The sequence below is a fragment of the Theobroma cacao genome, chromosome 9, assembly GCF_000208745.1.
Source record: "Theobroma cacao cultivar B97-61/B2 chromosome 9, Criollo_cocoa_genome_V2, whole genome shotgun sequence".
NCBI classification, from domain to species: Eukaryota; Viridiplantae; Streptophyta; class Magnoliopsida; order Malvales; family Malvaceae; genus Theobroma; species Theobroma cacao.
The window spans coordinates 5,480,694-5,501,037 of NC_030858.1; the positions used below are offsets into that span (position 1 = coordinate 5,480,694).

Sequence of the window (20,344 nt, forward strand, 5' to 3'; positions counted from 1 at the left end):
AATTGTAGGGTGACAAGGTTCCTCTAGAACTTGGTCGAGAATAGAGCTAAGAAAAGGGTACCTCCTTTCTCGCTGAGACAACTCACTTTCCTTTCCTTCACGACAAGATCAATACGTGGCAAGCCTCGACTTCAAACCAAATCTTTCTTTCCAATCTTCTTTCCCAATTCTTACCGGAGGACTGGATCGAAAACACCCTGGATTTTTTGGGTTTTTCTTCATTAAAAGCAGGCCTTTTTGGTTAAATAAACAAAACACCAACGCAACAATTTCCTCCCATAGAGACGTTTCCTTTCTCTTGGGAAGGAGGGGATTGCTTTGCATGAAGTAACTGGATTTCAAATAATTAAAAGGGATCAGAAATCTAAATGGTCGAATAACTTTGCAATATGAATTACAGAGGTCAATCATAGACTAGCTATTAAACAACATACCATATGCCGTACATCTACGATCGACCCAAACTGCCCAGAGTCAATCAATTAAACGATCTACTGCCACATCAAAAGTAACGTGGAAAGCTTGAAGTACCAAGGAACCCTCATTTACATATTTACCTATTTACAAAAGTGGGAAATATGTAAAAAATTGAAGATTTTAGAATCAAAAACCTATTAACTGAGCTATCCACTGAATTGGTTAGATGGCTAATTTCGCAACAGAGCACTATCACCTAACTGAGATATTCTTCCCATGCTATTCTGAATTCACGGCATCAAAAAAAAAAATCACAGAATCATGAGCAATCTAAGGCCTGCAACTTTACACTTGAATTTCTGAAATGATTTCTCTGCTCCAGTTTCCGAAACTCGAGTAGTCAATCTCACCAAACAGAATGGAACTTCACTTGCAATGCGTTTGCAAAAGGTAGAAAGATAGAAAACCATATACATCATTCTTCTACCACTCATCAATCCATTCTGGAGCATTTAGCTCTACTATGTCTTGAGGTGGGGAAGCAACAGCAACAGGGCAATCCTCAGAATGAATTTCCAAATGTTGAGTTATACGAGAAGTTAACTCGTGAGGAACAGGAAAACTCCGGTCTCTGATCCCTTCCCAGTCAACCCCATCAAACCACGGATGCCTTTTAACAGAAGTGGGACCATGGCTTCCTAGTCTTATATTTTCATCAACTTCAAGTAACTGAAAAATGATATTAACACAAGCATGTGAGTGATTCTATGATTTCAGTGAGCTATTTAAGAAGAAGAAGAAATGGTAATAAAAAGACCTTAGTGATTAGATCAACAACTTCAGAGCTTAAATTTTGTGAAAGAATAAACTGTCCTTTTGCAATCTTTGCAAATGTATCAAGCTCGCTTTCTCTCCAAGATCCAAACGGCATTTCACCTTGCAGCAAGAAATAGATCAGGACTCCTAGTGCCCACCTGCATGTTAAACAGTTCAAAAGACTAATGTCATGGAAGAGGGGCAAAGAGAAAGAACACAACATCAAACTGCCTAAACCTTCTTTACCCCATCAGTAAGAAACAGTAAATTAAGACCCAACCCACCCATATTCTCAGGTCTGCCTTGATGGAAATTCATCTTTAAAATCCACATCAAAAACTTCAAGAACTAATATATGAAAAATCACAGTGTATTAAGTGGCAGGCAAAAGAACTAACAATAGTCCTTTTCTTTTATCAAATTCAACTTTACCCTTCAGAAAGCCAACAAAAACATCCCCTTAGCATTAAGACATTTCTACTGCACTAACTAAACTAAACAATCATGGTTAAATTAAATTTTCTTTCTTTGTGAAAACAGGTAAAGTTGCAATTTCAAATTATTCAATCATGTTCCTTTACATGCTAAATAAAACATGAAGAGGTTTATGACAAACCAAGCAAATGGAGACTAAGATGCATTTTTACCAGTCGGCAGGAAGACCATGGCCCTTGCCCTTAACTATCTCTGGTGCTAAAGAGTCTGCCATTCCACAAATTGTAAATGTTCTCTCACTAGATAACTTCTTCCCAAATCTGAAGTCGACTAGCTATAATGCAGCATAACAAAACAAAAAATTAAGCTTAACTCCATGTGATTTGGCACCCTTCATGAGTAAGAGAAAGGGGAAACCTTTTTTCATGTATAAAATTATATCAGTTTAACTATACATGTGAACGAAATGTATAATACAACATAAATGGTACCAACCTGTAAATGGCCCGTTTTGTCCAACATTAAAACATCTGGAGAAACACCTCTGTAAAGGACACCATTCTGAAATTCAAATGAAATATGGATGTCGAAAGACGAAACTGAAATAAATAACAGATGCACAAAGAATTGGGGAAATGAAATCGAAGAAAAGGACTGCTTCTAGAAATCCAACCTCATGTAGATCTTCTAAGGCAGTTATGACAGAGGCAGCACAGAACCGTGCCGATTGTTCATCTAGAGGGGTGTGAAGTATTGAAGCCAAAGGGCAGGCAAGGCATGTATTCAATAGAATTCCAGCATGCATTTGATCAGCACAAGTGCATAGCACCTCCGGCATACAAGCTGCAGAACTCATACTCTTCATCAGATCCTTCTCCTTTAAAACTTGTGCTTCTTTTCCTAGTTTTTTAACCTTCTGCTTTGAAAACCTCTTCAAACTAAGCAAATTTTCTGGTAATCAATCCATTTTGTACAAAGGAAAAATTCATCAGTTTTTTCTCCATAACAAACTTCCCTAACATCATCACATAGCACCTAACAAGCTTATTATCCTATAATACCATATCACCTGACATGACTTGGCATGTTTCTTCTCCTAAGCGTGCATAATCAATAGACATATCACATATTATTTAACTTTTACACCTATATTTGTTAAAGAAGGAAAAGCCCTTATTCTTAAATTACCATTGCTAAGTAAAAATAAACAGAGACATATATACATTAAAGAAGGAACCAACCTGAGTCTCTTAGGAATACAAGCCCAATCTCACTACAGTCGGTGGAATATAAACTAGTTCTCCACTCCTGCATATGACATTAGCTGAGTTTTAGATATAAGTCTCTTGAAGATAATATTTAGCTAACACTGATTAACTAAAAGGCGGAGGCAGAACTAAGCACTTCTTACCAATTGAGAGAGGCTCACTTTAGCAAGAGTTGACATATCAATTTCTTTGACAGAATCTTTGGGCATATCTGGAGAATAGTCTCTAGATCTAAATGGCAACAAAAACAAAAATATCATTCTCAATAAAAGTATTAAACATTCAAATTAGAAAAAAAAAAGAATAAAAAGTACATTGTAATTCAGTTAGAGAACTCTAAAATCTTACATGCAGAATCTAAAATGGAAGCTTCATGTGAATTATAGAAGGAACACATCCTAACAGGAGAAAAAAGAAAAAAACAAGGAGGTGACATTAATGCATGAGACCAAGACATACTTCTGATCATCCTGGGAAAGCTTTGTCAAGTGACCAGCGACTGAATCAAACTTCTCCTTCGTCAAAACAGCACATGTGACATTACCCACTGCAACTGCACTTAAAGAGCCCATCTGTTCACCAAGAAGTGTCCATTCCCCAAAATAGCTTCCTTCCATCTTTTCAACAGACAGTTCTCTGCCAGTCTGTTGATCCTTGTCCTCTTTGGGATTATCAGACTTCAGGCTGCAGACATTAGGACTGCTTAACAAATCCACATCAAAATTAATCCTCACTTGGCCCTTCTGGATAATGTACAATGCAGAGAGGCCCTCATTCTGCAGATACACGAGAAATATAAGAAACAATAATGTGAACCCAAAAAATACACTACAAAAAATAATACAGAATGAAATATAATGTTAGAAGGAGAAACATCTACCCTATTAACTATGGCCTGCCCATTAGAGAAGGAAACCTCAAAAAGAGAATCTGCAACATGACTCAGCTGTAAGATTGTCAACCTTGATAGAAGATCCACAGAGCGAAGCAACTTCAAGGATGACAAATTAGAAAACTCAGACATCAGAATTCCACGAAAATCTTCTCGCTTTAGCGCCCAAAGAGTTCCACTTGTCACAGCACGCACAGAGGCTTGGAGAGGCTTATTGTACCTTTATAGGAACAGAACAAAATTATCATGGTAAGTAAATTGTACCACATTTTTAGCCAGAAAGAGTGGTAAAATATCCGAATTCCCAAGAAACCAACAGGTTTCAAAAATATCTAAAAAAATCAAAATATTCCAAAATCATGAATGATGGGTGTTAAGAAAATTCAGCAAATTAGTGCTTTGTTGCTACTCCAAATAAATGGTGGTAACATGTTATTCTAATTCTGGTTTGTTACTTGGCATCAATTCACTTCAGTATTTAAATGTACATTTCAATTTTCACTGAGAAAAACAATTTGTCAACTTCAGAAAATAGATTTATAGAGTTCTAAATTCACTATGAGATGAGAAAGGAAAAAGAACGCACATCAGTGCCAGCTCCCCAAATGATGATAACTTCTCAGCTGTATACCGCTGCAAAACCCTTGGCACCTCTCCATTTTTATCTTCCTGCCAGTATAGTTTCTGGTGAAAAACTTAAATCTCACTGAATATAAACATTTATCATGAACTAAGAACTCACTAATAACACATAAAAACAACAACTGAGAACTAGAACATGACTAGATTGAGCATTGAACCCCAACAAGCAATGTACACATTTGAACTGAAAGGTAAGTTCAAATGTCATAGGGAACAAAACAAACAAACCTGAGTTGCCAAGACCTCAAATTCTCCACTTCCAACAACATAAAAGCAGTCACCTTCACCACCCTGCAAAATATAACAACAATTAGGTTCCCAACTTCTATTGTAGTAATGTCAAATCTCCATCTAGAACTGTATTTAAGAGATCAGCTCCTTCATTCCTTGCATGTGAAGCCAAGGTAGTTGAACTAATCAGCTTTGTGAAAGAAAACCTCAATCTGAAGCCAAAACCAGCCACCCAAAGAGCATGCTTATATGCAGGAAAAAATTTATGGACCTTGCACACCTTATTCATGGGGTTTGTAGCTAGCAAGTGCTTCAAGCATTAATTATGCTACTCATCACTACTACACTGGCATCTTTGCTTGGGTTATTCATAAATTACACGACAGTAATGAAGCAGTAAAACCATTTCAAAACATGTTGCTCATGCAGTTCAAGAACAACATCAGCATTACATGCAATAGAAGCAATAAATGAAATTAACTGCAAATTGAATAACTAACCTGTTTAACCACAATATCCCCTGGTTGGACCTCAACTCTTTGCATGCAATCCAACAAAACATGACACTGCGAATCAGTAAGTTTTCTGAAGAGGAAATGGTCATGCAAAGCCCGCTCTATATGTGCCTGTAACACAAAAACAGATCAGTTTAGCATGGTTCTGTGAGGAAACCCTGTTATGTATGCAAAAGTAATAAAATATAACAGAAGGCTTACCTCTTCTTCCCAAGTTTTCCTGTGTGCTGGAGGTGGAGGAACCCAGACTTGCCCATTCTCCAATGAACTCTCAATAGCACGAAGACGAGCACGTGATAAGTCATGCCTTGCTCGGTGGTTCCTAGAGCTCCAGCTAAGGGTTGAAGGAGATTCTGATCCTGTCACCTCTAACACTTGAGGAACAGGAGGCCGTAAAATAGTAGCAGGTTTAGCTGATTCACCATCAACAGTCTGATGGGAAAAACCAATGAGAAACAAATAACAATGCAAAGACAAGAAATAAATCTGTTGCAAAAAGCTTGCTCACTTACACCAGCTAATCCATTAATATGCACAACAATCACAGTGATATCATCAGTACGGGTTTCATACTGAAGCCAAAGTCGATAAGATTCAGCCACAATTGCAGCACAAGCATCACGAGGATCCTTGTATTTTGCAATCTGAAAATATTAAGGACCATTAATAATAAAGAAAGAAAAGAACAAGGAAAGTATAAACTTTGGCAGCAAATTGTACATGTAAGGCTAATGACAGATGAAACATTCCCAATTATAAGATGATGAAAATAATTAAGAAATACCATTATCATCAGACATACAGAAAAAAAAAAACTTGAAATATAAGATAGTAAGCCTTTTACAACTAGAAATTCATGAAGCGACTTCAATAAAGTGTTCTCCAGATTTGTATAATTTATGAATATCAATTTTTCAACTCCAAACTGTTACAACAGGAGGCCAACTACTAAAATTGTCATCCCAATTCAACCAAATATTAAGCAATCTAACTAACAATACAACTAGTGCCAATGATGCAACCGCAGCAATAACGCTAAGCTTCAGTTTATTTATTAATGATCAACGTTTCATACATTCAAAAGATTCCCTTACTTACCATGTCAACCACAGTTTGACTAGAAAGGAATTCGAAAACCCCATCACTAGCAAGCACAAAGAAAGGATGATCTTCAGTAAGCTCCAACACAACAATCTCCGGATTCGCCACAACCCCAATTGTCTCAGCAATCGAATCCCCAATACTCCTCGTAAAAGCCGTCCCAGGATACATTCCATTCGGCACCCAAAGCCTCGGAGGATCACCATCATCCCCTTCCTCCGTTCCCCAACACTGCACATCCGGATTCTTCAACCCTTCAATTTGATCCAATGTAAGCACTCTCGCTCCACAAAGTTTCACTCTCTCCAGCTCATCAACTCGAAACGGTGTCTGATCAATTGACAAATCAACGGCCACAATGTCTTTCCCTCTTTTTTCCGCTATAACCGCTCTCGAATCACCAGAATTCGCCACGTATATCGTCCGACCACGAACTAAAACCGTTATAGCCGTCGTCCCGCTCATGCTATCATCCAAATTATCGGCCTGTAACTGTGTGTTCGTCGTCAAATACGCGGCATGGCAAGCTTCGATGGCGTCGACGTGGAATTTATTATTTCTTAATAAATTTTCGCATAATTTTCTCTTGACGAATTGCGAACATTGAGCTCCAAATTCACCGTGGCCGTCGAAAACGCCGAAGAAATGATCGTCGGGATTGGTTCCAAACGGAGTGTGGATACAAAAACTGTCTTGATTAGCTTTATCTAAAGCATCTGGATAATAACCTCTTTGAGATAAGTAAGAATACTTAAGCTCGTAATTGGCCGACGGAACTTTAACGGTTCGGGAGCCGTCCGGCGGAAGGAACTGAGCCGAAACCCTCGAGAGGCGCGTGATGCCAAGCTCCGGGTCACCGGGTCGGTTTAAGCTTAACTGAGAGTGGATTTGGTCTCTGGTTTCTTCGTCTTCGTTCGAAGATGCGGGTGAGAAAACGGCAATCTCTGCCGCGTTTGGCCTTGCGCTTTGCGGGTCTTTGATTCTTGCATCTCTCGGCACGCAAATCTCGCCGATGCAAGCTCTCGAGTAGACGCAGCCCATCACTCAACTCTTTTCAACAAAAATCAAGAGTTGCAAACCAAAGTACGTTCCGAACTCGCCAAATGTTTCATTTCACCCCGTTCTCAATTTTCTTTTTCTTCAAGGAAATTCAAAATTCCAAAAAAAAAGGGAAAGAATTTTTTTGAAAACAATGCTAGAGGATTTGGAATTTTTGTTTTGTTACAATCTCCCGAGACTACGCAGTGAATGGCGGATGTTGATGAGTAGGAAACAAAAAAGAGAATAAAAGAAAAAGGATTTGGATTAGAGAAAATTCAACCGATTCCACGTTGTCTTTGTTGAAAGAATTCTCGGAATTTCGCAAATGGAAAGAAGATTGAAGAAAAGAGAGAAAAATCCCTGATCTACTGTTCTAAAAAACCGTTACAGAGGAAAAAAACAATGGAAAAGCAATGACACTTAAATTTACTGAAGTATATTAAAAGAAAAAAGTTTTAAAAATATTATTAAAATAGTATACATGAAACGAAGAAACGTGACCAGTGAAAAGAGTCAAAAATTTAGAGAACGAACGGGGAGAGAGAGAGAGAGAGAGAAAGAGGGTCCGTTTCAGCTCATTTCAGTGGAAAACTCGAAAGGCACTCACCCAGATGAGAGAGCGCAAGTTAGCATAGCAAGATTAAAGAGCACGGGTGCGTAAGGTGCATGGGGTGGTGGAACCGCGGGCAGGAAACGTGGAGTTCAAAAGTTTCGAGGGGTGCGCAATGCACCACAGGGAGACGAAACGACAACGTTTCACAATGCTCAGAAGCCCCGTAACAATTTTTTTTTTGGCTTCGCGAGCGTTTCTCTCACGCGCTTGTTCTTGTCCTAGGCTGAATAAAGTTGTACTATGCCTTTTCCCTAAACTGATACTACTATATGCTCTTCCTTTTTTTCCTCTTTTTGATGTAAAATAGATTTATGATATTATCGAGTGCAGTCAATTCTAATCAGAGAGAGTATTCTCTTCTAGGGGCAAAATCACGACATAAATTCAATTTATTGCTACTATTTTTAAGGTTTTAAATTTTTACAAAAAAATCTATTTTTAGAAGTTAAAAATAGTGAAACAGGGAGAGTCTTTTATTACCAATGTTTCTAAAAATAACATGATGACCGTACTGAATTATATTGAGTCTTTCTGTATTTGGCAAGGTTCTTTAGTTTTTCACATTAAAGAGGAAAGCATTTAATGGTTTTCCCATACAATGTTTTTAAAGTCGTTATCATTCATGGAGTAGTTAAAACCACCTAGTCTAATAATTTAGACTTTTTTTTCTTTAATTCTAAGCTAGGAAACAGCTATCCAACGATATATTTGCATTAAAGGGAAAAAAGTGAGAGCACTTGTAATAATTTTAGATAAAATTATTTACCTTTTTGGATCAAGTGCATGTTTGACTTAATTTGTTTTCAATTTATCTATTTTTTAAAAGTAAAAATCAAGTCAAATATGATTTTTTGAGAAGCTCTTTAAAAAAATAACTTTTTTTAATAACAAAATTTTTTAAAAAATAAATTAAAAAAAAACTTCAATGAGGAACTTTTTCTTCTTTTCTTTTAAAAGTATAAGAAAATTTTTTTTTTGTTCCAAAAATATCATCATTTATTAAAAATAATTATAATATTATCTTTTTTTAAAAAATACTTTTTATAATAATTTTAACAAAAATTATAACTTATAAAAAAAAACTAATAAAAAAATTTATCAAACAACTTTAGCTTAATTTTAAAAGTTATTATTTTTCATAAGAACTTCATAATAATTTTTAAATTAAAAAAAAAAATAGACCAAACAGCCTTCAAGTCTGATTATGAAAACAACCCCTTTTTTTTCCCACTATATTTGATCTTGTCGTCTTAGAATCTAATTCCGAAGTTGTTTGTTTCCAGGGTGTTTGGTTTCCTTCTCCTTGAACAATTAATAAATGCCTTTGTGGAGATTATTCAAAGAAACTGAAATTGTCATGTTCCATTTATGTTCATTGTAAAGCTAATTGTGCATATTGGATGGCTTTTCATTTTGAGAATCTTTTTGTTAAATTTGCACAATTTTTTTATCCACTTAATGACATTTGTAATTTACTCAATAACAACCATATTCTTGATATTTACATTTCTTATATATACAGAGAGAATCAAGTTACACTAATGTAAAATTAATTAGGCTTATATCTTTTGACATATTTTATATGTTATTAGAATTTTAAAAAATGAATCCTTAGATTTAACAATTTATTTCCTTAGTATATCACATTATTATCATATCAATAGAGAATATTATTGTTTTGGTATTTTGTTTAACAATAAAAGTTGTATTGTATCAAATGAGCAGATAAATATTTATAATTATTTTATGAATTTAACGTACATCTTTCATGTGAATAGAGTATGAAATTCAAAGATAAATTAATATAATATAAAATTTTTTGAAATTGACATGCATCTTCTATGCGAATAGAGTATGAAATTTAAAAATAAAATTAATATAATATAAAAAGGTGTAAAACTAAATCAATATATATAAAAGATAAAATTTAATTTGATATTCAGTATCTTCTTCGATATGCATTTACTTGTTCGATAATAATTGTTGTTATTCAAAAAGCATATTTGATAAGTAATTGAAGATTCATATTTATAAATAAAAATTTTATATTTTTTTTTATTAATATGAGATTTGTAACATTGTCAACAGCTTTTATTTATTGGCTTAAAATTACAAGCCAATGGCAATCTTAAAGATATAGTTATTCAGGGAAACTTTTAACTATTTCATGCGTAGCAGCGATGAGACATATTCAAGTGTTAATTTTGTCATTGTGCTTCAAATAATAATATTAAATTTTATATATATTACGAAATTAAAAAGAAATTTGATTATTCAGAGACATATCATGTTCAAAAAGATTCACCACCTCGTGACTCTGACCAAACGAGCCGAAATCTTTTTTATTCAGGTCGAGTGACTATCAACAATTCCACTATAAAGGCTCTACCATTTCACCCCTTTTGCTCCTTTTTCTTCAGGTAGATAACAAAGTCCACAAAACAACAAACAAGTTTCTCCCAATCTTGCAAGGAGAAAAAAGAAAATTTGTTCTGTCCTTTTATTATTATTTATTATCGAATGAGTTTAAACTTTTTTAAACTTTGAAAGTCCTCCAAATCTGTGTGAGCTGAATCTTCCATGTAACAATCATTGATTGGGTTTCAGGGCTGGTTTCGATGTGGCAACCAACAAAGAAAAGGGCCACTCCAAAGGGACTGAGAACGCCACCCACGTCGGATAATTATCACAAACCCCCCTTTTTCTCCCTCCAGTGGTCCCTCGTTATCTCTTCTTATATTTGTCCCTCAAGCCCCCGGACCCAGAGTTGCGGGCGGCTCTAAGCTGTTTCTCATTTGTATCTATTATTAATGAGCGGTATGTTTGGGCTGGCCAAATTAATTCCCACAGTTTGGTTCCTGACGTGGTCCTTTTTTCTTTCACTCAATCTCAAAAAGAAAAAAAAAAATATTGTTAAATGAGAAAGAAAAAGAAAAGGGGGATGATTAGATGGTTAAGCTAAGAAAAGATTTGATGGTCTAATCAGATATGTGCTATGGCCTATTGGCAAAGCATTTTTTTCTTTTAATTTGCACCATAAAATAAAAATAAAAAAAACTAAGTGACTTTTCATTCCGGGTGGTTGCAACAATAGAACATTTTGGATGCTGATCTGACTTGCTAGGAAGAGTTTAGGAATGAGTGTTAGAAGCTACTACTAGGAAGAAAAAGAAAGCCCATAGTGATGATACCTCAATTTCTACAGTGTCGTCAAAAGGTTTTTTCCTTTGTTTTTTTTTCCACCTTTTTTAGGTCAAAGTCAAAAGAATAGGAGAAGTTATTGAAAATTTATGAGTATTCTAATATTCAAAACCTTAGAGCTTTAACTAATCAGTAATTACAAGAACAAAATAAAGGATAGGGCAGAAAAATATTTATGCCTACTTGTTAGAAATTTTGGGCCCTGCCTTAGGCTTTCAAAAGCTAGCTGTCCTTTTCAAACCTAGCTCACATGTTCCTCCAATGGAGGGTTGTCACATTCAAAGGAATTCATTTCATTAGTTATAATAATAAAAGACAAGTACCTAATTGACAACAACAAAATCCTAATTCCCCCAATTAACCTGTTTTCTCTTTCAGAAAGGGGTGAGCCACAACATTCCAACCACACACATACACAAACACACAAAGGAATTCCTCCTTTAGCTTTCTGGCTTCCACCCACCTACCCAGTTTCTACTCTTTTCTTTTGAGGGTGGTGCATTTTTTTTTGGCAATGTCACATCAGCTTTTAGACCAAAAATCACCAAACCACAAGAATTCACCCAATGTCTGCATTATTATTGAATTCTGCACCGCCACCGATCAGCTCATCAGCATTGGATGAAATGAAGTAATGATCTTTTCTTAGTTGGTCCCTCTGGCTCTATACAAAGTGCGGGCCTTTAACAAACATTGTATTTTGGCCCCTTTTTCCTTAAAGCAATATTTTAAGGATTGGGTGGGGGGAAGGCCCGGGGGGGAGGGGGGTGTGGGTGGTGGATTTTTTTATTAATTTAACTTCAAGCTATGAAAAAAATGCCCAGATACAGTCATGGAGGCTTACACAGAACTGCCAAAAAAACTTTTGTGGCTTTGAACTGTTTTAAAGATTCTTTTAGTTTTATTAGCCTAAATTTTATGGGATTTTTTTTGTGGAAAGTGCAACATAAAGAGCTAAGAAGTGTAAAGGACAAAACAAGACAGACTTGTTTGGGACATTCGGGTTCTGGAAGGCACAAAGCACAGTTCATTGTTTGAGTACTTTGTGCTCCATTTTAGTGATACAAGTGTGGCCCTTATGGATGCTGGATTAAGTGATATTATTACTTTGAAATTTAAAAGAAAAAAAAGAATGTTTATTATTCGATTTTGGAAGAGAATATTCCATCTTGTCGCCTTCTACAATGTTATTTGATAAGAATTTTCAGATGGAAGATATTCATAAAAGGGATTTTTAATTGCCATTCTATGTTTTTAAACTACATTCGCATATCTATTTACATGCAGCAGCAACATTATGTATGGGGAGCCACCTCTCTCCTCTTCTTTCCTCCCCTCACCTGAGGACCAAAAATAGCAGAAACCATTACTAATAAATAATGGACCACATTTTTGTTTATGCATGGAGTAAAAGCTTGTAAACGGGCTTTGTCCATGACATTATGGGCCCATAACTCTTCTCTTTCATTATCTCCCCCCCACGTTTGGGCTCTTTTCGTCTTCCAATGTCCAATTTGCTCGTAGAAGGCTCCAAAATTAACAGTGCACTTTTGATTTGGTTAAATGTTTTTTGTGAAAGCACAAAAGGGTAGTTAGATTAATCATTCGAATCGATTTTAATTTCTGGTTTGATCATTAAGTTTTTGATAGTATTGGAGAAATGGGACTTGGATTTAAAAGAAAAAGTTAGGGAGTCAAATGTACTTACCATTAAGTTCTTATGTCCATCAAAAGATTAGCTATTAATTAGAGTACAAAATTATCTTATGTGCATGATTGGAGGAGAGTGTAAGCTTGACGGTAGAGGACAAAGCCAATTTCAATTGCATTCAAGGAGCAAAATTATGAGTATAGAAATGAGAAATGTTGTAAAGCCCAAATCTTGTGGGCTAGATTTAATACCATTTATTGTCTTAGGTGTTGGTTTTTTGTTGAGAAGCAGCAAGAATTATTATATTCCAACCTTAATGTATTTGCAAAAAATAAATTGGCTATGTAGTTAGATTATGAGATAATAGGTTCAAGATTAAACCCTTAACACCAAGGTAGTAATAATTATAAACTTGTCGATGACACGTTAAGTATAAAAAAATGATGCCCATTCTTTGCGTTGCGAACAAAAAAGGGAGAAAAAAAAAGAGGGAAAAAGAAAAGAGAGAGAGAGGCAACTGGCAAGGCAAATCGTGGATAACAAAAGGGAGAGAAACAAACGCAACCCCTCAAAACGGGATCTGGACATCTGTCGTGACTCGTGAACCACGTCCAATTGTACGGCCATTTTGGAATCAAAAAAAAAAAAAAACCAAAAGGGCTTTGGCTTCACTCTCTAACATTCCAATAGGCAGTAGCTGTTTTTGCTTTTACTTATTCTTTTCTATATTCGCATTTTCTTTTTTAATTATTAATGTTATTTACATCTCCAGATAAATAACTTCTCATCGCAAATTCACAACCTCACTCTCTCTTTCACTGCACAGGACAGAAACAGAAGCAGAAACAAAGAAAGACAGACAGGCAGAGAGAGAGAGATATATATATAGAGAAACGCTACAGACACAGTCACAGACAGCTCCTGCGAACATCACAGACTCGGAGTTTAGAGGAGATAGAAACTGCTTAGATTTTTATTTTTTAAATAAACAATTACTAATATATATATATAGAGAGGGAGATTCACGAAGATGGTGAGGATAATTCCCATGGCCTCCTCAATACGACCGTCGCTCTCGTCGTTTAGGTTCTCCGGTGGTGTTCCTAGTACGCGTTTTGGCGTTTCCCTCTCCCCGTTTCACCTTCCTCGACGCCTGCTTTTCTCTCATCTAGGCAGCAGTAAGCACTATTTCTATTTTTTTTATAAGTTTATTTCCCCTGTATTCCCTAGAATTTAGTTATTTATATATGTTTTAATTGTTTTAGTTAATTGGGGATTTAATTACTGATGGAAGAATTAGAAGGTATCGGGCATTGAAGTTGAACTTCTGGAGTTCATTTTAGAGTGTTTTAAGATTTAAATATCAGATTTTTAAGGAATTTAGATGCATCTGCTTACAATGCAGTGGTTGAAACAATCAGTAATTTGTTAGAATAATTGCATATTTTTCTCTCTTGCGAAAATTATAGTAACAACTTCTGGAGATTCTGCTGAATTTTATAGAATGGAAGAAATGAATTTGTATGGATTCAATCATTTCCTTTATTTGAATGTTATCCAGCTGTTCCGCAATTGCAATTCTTTGGTTTGAAAGCTTCTAAGCTGTTGAGAGCTGAGGGAAGCAGGGTAGGGATGCCTCTGGTCGGAAATGTGGTACAAGCTAGCACGGCAGCTGCCGAAGAAACTGCCCTAGAGTGGGTTAAAAAGGATAAAAGAAGAATGCTCCATGTTGTTTATCGGGTTGGGGATTTGGACAGGACCATCAAGTATGTGTCAAGATGTATTAGTATTATTTTTGCTTCCTTTATTAATCTCATGAATGGATTGCGAGATAGATGTGTTCTTTTTAAACAATCTTGTGGTTGGAATCTTTGAACCAAACTTGAATGTATGGTGGTTGCAGATTCTATACTGAGTGCCTGGGAATGAAGCTGTTGAGGAAACGAGACATACCTGAGGAGAGATACACAAATGCCTTTCTTGGATATGGGCCAGAAGATTCTCACTTTGTTATTGAACTCACCTACAGTAAGCTATCCTATACTCTTTTGCTTTTCTAAATGATGATAAATCTGAAATTCTGTAACTATTTGTTATAAATATTTTTCCATATATGAATATTATAGTTGACAGTATATACGAGCTCAGCTGTGGATATTAATTTTCATTGAATGATGCCCGCCAGATTACGGTATTGATAAGTATGACATCGGAACTGCATTTGGTCATTTTGGTATTGCTGTTGAGGATGTAAGTTCAAACTTTGGCTTCCAAAATTGTGTTACTGTTTTCCATTTTTAACAAGATGATAGACTGTTATGTATCTTAGAGTTTCTAGGTTCTGGTTTCTAAAGCCAAATGCTTGTATGCTCCACTGATTAGGTTGCCAAGACTGTGGAACTTATAAAGGCCAAGGGTGGAAAAGTAACCAGAGAACCTGGTCCAGTGAAAGGTGGTAGTACTGTAATTGCATTTATTGAGGATCCTGATGGTTACAAGTTTGAACTGCTGGAAAGGGGGCCTACTCCTGAACCCTTGTGCCAAGTAATGCTACGTGTTGGTGATCTTGGTCGTTCCATAAATTTCTATGAGAAGGTGAGAGTTGCTGGGAAATGCTGGGCAATAATATCTGATATTTTACAGTCTTTTACATAAACTGATGAACATGCCATTTTTGGGAGGTTACTATGTTTTTAAGTCATGTAGTAGGTCTTACTCTCTATCTCCTTTCCTCTCAGGCCTTTGGCATGGAGCTTCTTCGCACACGAGATAATCCAGAGTACAAGGTAAACAGCTATCCACTATTTCATTTGGCAAATAACCAGTTAAAATGTGTATTCTGGGGAGAGAAGTGGAAAAAGAAAGAGGAGAAAAAGGGGTTGGGGGAGTTTAGGGTTTCAAAGAAGGATTCAAGTGTGCATATTGCGTGTTTGTGTGCGTGCTTTCTTGCATGTCCTTATTGTCACCTCAGATATATGAACTGACATATGTTTGTGATTTTTCCTTTTAGTATACAATAGCCATGATGGGCTATGGGCCTGAAGATAAAAATGCCGTGCTTGAGTTGACGTACAACTATGGGGTCACTGATTATGACAAGGGAAATGCGTATGCTCAGGTAGAAATATTTCTGCTTTTTTTTTTTTTCACTTCAATCTTTAAAAGCTTTTACTTCTCTTTGTTTGGAAAACATAACCATGCATGCAGGGGGGAACTTCTTTTGGTGGATTTTGGCAACTGTTTTTGGTGATTTCTTGTGTTTTTATACTTTTATGTATTTACAAAGAAAGAATATGTGGTTTAATATGTTGTTTTTTGGTATGGTCAGAGACTTTTAGATGTTTGGGGGTTTTGTTGGCCGGAACAGGGGTTCTCTTTTGAGCTTGTTTGTAGGAAGGGTTACTGGTAGGCAATTGAGAGGCCCGGGAACCCTTCTCTTTTGTACTGATTGTTGAGTTCTGTTTTTGGTGCCATGATTCAGAGATATTACTTCAGGACTGTGAAAGTAACAGACCTGAATCTTGGCTGTTTCCCATTCAGAGGAGTACCATTGGTTCCCTCTGTAATGAATATATATTGAATTTTCAAAAAAAAAAAAAAAAGAAACAAAACATAACCATGCAGTATGTTTGTGATTCTACTTTGTTTTTTCGAGCCGTTATTTCTTATTTCATGGGAACAAGTTAAAGGCTTATCACTTGCGACTGTGCAGATTGCAATTGGCACAGATGATGTTTACAAAACTGCAGAGGCAGTCAAACTTTTTGGTGGGAAAATTACCCGGGAACCTGGACCATTACCTGGTATCAACACCAAGATCACTGCATGCTTAGATCCTGATGGTTGGAAGACGGTATGCCTGTTTTCTTTTTGGGGCCAAATTCATCATCTTTTCCTTAGTTGGAGAACTTTTGAAACTTAATCTGGTTTGATTAACATCTAGCAATGTATTCAGTTTCTTTAGGAATAATGATAGGTGAACTTCCATTCAAAGAACATGTCCAACATGGTTGGAAGACTATATTCTTAAATGTGATGCAACTTAGTTGTATTCTGTAAGTTGAAGATTGGGGGGGGGGGTTCAATGTTGTTGATGAGTCTGTTATTGTTGGTTCAGTTTCATGCCACAAAGTAGTGGAAAAGTCTGAAATTTTGGAGCATACTTTTCAAAATAAGCTTCTGCATAAACTTTTTACATCTTTATTGAGTGTACTGAGTTAACGGCAATGAAAATTATGGTGCTGAATGCCTTTCAACACAAAGATATCAACAACATCTCTGAAAAGAACATACATCAAGAATGTTTGCTCATTCATGTGCATTGCTCCAATATAGACTTCTATTAGCTTTTTGTAGAAAAGGTTTCTGTTTTTGATTAATATGCAGCACCACTTCATTTTTTTGATTGTTTCTACTTAAGAGATGAAGTAACTTGTGTTGCTTATTCTTTTTTGTAATTGACTCACTTTGCTCTTTAATTTTGCAGGTTTTTGTTGATAACATCGATTTCCTCAAGGAATTGGAGTGAGTTTCGGGCATATTCTCATAGTATCCTTTTGACACTGGAACCTGAACCTGAGCTGAAAGGATTTGTTGAAGAAATTTCCCATGAGAACACAGCCAATCCCGTTTTGTAGATAAATCTTGAACGGGACAATCGCATAGCCATTAGCTTCACAGAAGTGCAGGGATCTTGAGATGTCAGTTTCTGTTTAATTATCTTTCTTATTTTATTTCAATGAAATATTATCACAAAACACTTTCATTTGATTCAGCTGCCTGTTAGGAGTTGCCTGTAAGCATACAAAATGTACTATAGTAATCCGTGTCTGCTATGTTATGTATTTGAAGTTGATTCTCTAATTTTTGAGTCCCAAGGAAAATTTGTTTAAAGCATTCACCAAAAACGTGTAAGACGTAGTTAAAAATTTGCATCACTGCATTATGTATCTGTTAGACAGTCATATATGTCCTTGAACCGATGTGTTTTAACAAATGCAGCACAAATAGTGAGCTCCGACAGAATTTATTCTTACTGTGGGTAAGGGTGTTCAGGCCATTTTTTCTTTCAATTGGTACAAGCAATACCGTGATTTCTAACTTGGCTGGCATTGGCATGAAATAAGTGAACGGCATAATATTCAAGTACATATTGGATTCTTGAACCATATATTTCATGTGATATAACCAAGACGTCATCTCGGTGGGGGCATGTTTCTTGAATCGAGCTAAGTTATAGGCATTTTCATTAGGTTTTTTTTCCCCCTCTGTTGATGGGATTCACTCACGGGCAGTCAGGTACTATGCACTGTGCTCCCAGGCAATTGTTAGACGCTGAGGTGATTATTGAAACACTTTTGTCAGAGAAAATACCGATTGAAACCCACCAAATTGATGTTGGGTTTAGCTCCTGTGTGATTGGGCGATGACACAAATCGACACCTGTGGATGGTTCAGCCGTTAATATAGTGGGAGTATATTCGTATGAATTCCTGTTCAAGGAAATGATAGGAATCACCTTCTGTAAATAAAAAACAAAAAAGAGTGACAATGACGTGTGACGAGGAGGGAGTTGATTGGTGTTTGACTATTGAGCTGGAGCAGAGGGTTAAACCGTCCGGTTCCAGTTTTACAGAACCTAAGAATACATTGGCGCGGAGCGGTTCATTTCAGAAACCTTTAAAACCCTATTCACTCATCCCTAAAACCCCATGATTTTCCTTTTAAAAAAAAAAAGAAAAAAAAGTTTAAAAACGGCGTTGGGTTATTCACTTTCGTTTCCATACGAAGGAAATTATGGCAGTAGAGAACGAGACCAAACGCAAGAAATTGGAGAAACCGCAAAAGCAGAAAGAGAAACGTGAGATTAAGAAGGGGGAAGCCAAAGCCGAAGCCAAAAGCAGTGTCCAAATGGAGGTGAAGAACAACCCAAACAAGAAACGCAAACAAGTTTTCCCCTTCGGCAATTACAAAAACTATTACGGCTACCGAGTAAATTTTCCTTTCCTTTTCTCGTTTTTTTTTTTTAGAAATTAAAGTGAACGTTAGAAATATTTGGATTTTTTTTAATTGTTCACGTACGTGGTTGTTCTAGATTGGACCAGGTCATGAAGTAAAAGAAGATCCTCGGATTAAGGTATTGAAGAAGGAGTGGTTTGAAGGGAAGGATTGTCTGGATATCGGTTGTAACAGCGGCGTTATTACAATCCATATTGGTACTGTTGCTAATTCCTCTTTCTCAATCACTTATTTGCTTCTTTTTTTTCTTTATACTATTGTTTTCTCATTGTCAATTCTGGGTCTTAACTTTGCCATTGGAAAACATATTTATGCTTTGATATGGTGTCAAAGATGTAGTTTTAAGTGATGGAAAACGGGTCGTTTTTATGTGAATGAAGAATCGGATATTAGGAAGCTGTGAAAGAAAGTAGAACGTAATCTTGTGGGTATGCTGCTTTTCTTTTTCATTTTTTTCCCTTTTATTGGGGAGGGGTGGTGTGTGGCCGGGGAATAATGTAGGGTGCATGCTTCCGTGTGTCTCTTGTGTTTTCTATTGTAAGATGTTAGCATCATAAATATGATGTGAATTCGCAGCATTTGCCTCGTACTTGCCCATGGGGGAATTGATGATTTTATTCCTACTTCTGCAGCAAAAGAGTATAACTGCCACAGCATCCTTGGGCTCGACATTGATTCTGGTAAGATTCTAATAGCAGTCCTAATATCGTGAGAAGATTGACATTTTGTCTGTGCATATATTTTAGTTTGTTGGATAAGTTGAGTATGTTGAGTAAAGGATGGAATTTGTTTCTCTCTATCTCTTCTTAATTTTTATTTTGTGGTATTGTTTGATGAGAATTAAGACATCAGAGTAAATCAAACGATCCTGTGGTGGAATATTGTTAGGTTTGTAAGTGCATGTCATGTTCAAGCATGTTGAACATAGTGAATACATGTGTAAACAAGCTGATTTGGGGCTTATATTTTCTGTTGTGTCAGTAGGGGTTTACAATTGATATAATTTTCAGTTTAATATTATGGTTCCACCTGCATGTGGTGCTCCAGTATGGAAGTTTTTCATTGTCAGGTTGAAACTGAAAGAAGACTAATGCAATTTTCATTTTTCATCCTCCAGGTCTAATTGAGGATGCATTCTGGTACCTTAGAAAAATTACGAAAGTGGAATCTGCTCAGAAGAAACAAGCAAGAGATTCCAGTGTAAAGGTTGTACAGGGAGTAAACAGTTTGGAGCAATGTACTGATGCATCGTCAAACGAAGGCACAAACAAAAGTCTAAACTATCATTCTTCTGGAGAAAGAGATCTATCTGATATAGTGTCTTTCCGACGAGAAAATTTTGTGCAGAGCCATTGTCCACCTGATAAGCATTATGATACAATTATTTGGTAAGTCTTCATTTTTTCTGTATTACTCCCTTTTGAACTTTTAGTTTTTCCCCTGAAAATTTTGATTAAAGATTACATTAAATGAAAAAGAAAAGAGGGGTTGGGGGGGGGGGGG

The 20,344-nt window shown here is 36.2% G+C and overlaps 3 protein-coding genes across 3 annotated transcripts in view; 2 read left to right on the forward strand and 1 right to left on the reverse strand.

Moving 5' to 3' along the window:
- Nucleotides 344-7,929, reverse strand: LOC18588547 (protein phosphatase 2C and cyclic nucleotide-binding/kinase domain-containing protein). Its single transcript, XM_018127620.1, has 15 exons — nt 6,315-7,929; nt 5,729-5,860; nt 5,418-5,648; nt 5,202-5,327; nt 4,699-4,761; nt 4,415-4,497; nt 3,817-4,048; nt 3,396-3,712; nt 3,080-3,167; nt 2,910-2,976; nt 2,342-2,619; nt 2,164-2,229; nt 1,881-2,002; nt 1,235-1,391; nt 344-1,146 (listed from the first exon to the last, which is right to left on the reverse strand). Exons 1-15 carry the CDS (start codon nt 7,356-7,358, stop codon nt 901-903), a joined length of 3,252 nt encoding a protein of 1,083 aa, XP_017983109.1. The 5' UTR covers nt 7,359-7,929; the 3' UTR covers nt 344-900.
- LOC18588548 (probable lactoylglutathione lyase, chloroplastic) lies at nt 13,535-17,753 on the forward strand. Its single transcript, XM_018127999.1, has 9 exons — nt 13,535-14,001; nt 14,385-14,589; nt 14,727-14,851; nt 15,009-15,073; nt 15,206-15,418; nt 15,562-15,609; nt 15,834-15,941; nt 16,536-16,676; nt 17,310-17,753. The coding sequence occupies exons 1-9, from the start codon at nt 13,854-13,856 to the stop codon at nt 17,349-17,351; spliced, it is 1,095 nt and encodes a 364-aa protein (XP_017983488.1). The 5' UTR covers nt 13,535-13,853; the 3' UTR covers nt 17,352-17,753.
- The window catches only part of LOC18588549 (probable RNA methyltransferase At5g51130), a 3,070-nt gene continuing 1,101 nt past the window's right edge, over nt 18,376-20,344 (forward strand). Inside the window, exons 1-4 of the mRNA XM_007013030.2 lie at nt 18,376-18,814; nt 18,918-19,038; nt 19,474-19,521; nt 19,959-20,229. Coding sequence (XP_007013092.1) covers nt 18,620-18,814; nt 18,918-19,038; nt 19,474-19,521; nt 19,959-20,229 — 635 coding nt within the window. The 5' untranslated portion in view covers nt 18,376-18,619. The remainder of the gene's footprint in view (nt 18,815-18,917; nt 19,039-19,473; nt 19,522-19,958; nt 20,230-20,344) is intronic.

Bases quoted from the DNA above. Each gene is read 5' to 3' on its own strand.
- LOC18588547 (XM_018127620.1), bottom strand. From the start codon at position 7,358: ATGGGCTGCGTCTACTCGAGAGCTTGCATCGGCGAGATTTGCGTGCCG. The intron at 3,713-3,816 runs GTAGATGTTTCT...GTGTATCTGCAG, and splicing joins GGCAGGCCATAGTTAATAGG to AATGAGGGCCTCTCTGCATT. The intron at 2,230-2,341 runs GTTGGATTTCTA...TTTGAATTTCAG, and splicing joins CCTTAGAAGATCTACATGAG to AATGGTGTCCTTTACAGAGG.
- LOC18588548 (XM_018127999.1), top strand. From the start codon at position 13,854: ATGGTGAGGATAATTCCCATGGCCTCCTCAATACGACCGTCGCTCTCG. The intron at 14,002-14,384 runs GTAAGCACTATT...AATGTTATCCAG, and splicing joins TTTCTCTCATCTAGGCAGCA to CTGTTCCGCAATTGCAATTC. The intron at 15,942-16,535 runs GTAGAAATATTT...GCGACTGTGCAG, and splicing joins AGGGAAATGCGTATGCTCAG to ATTGCAATTGGCACAGATGA.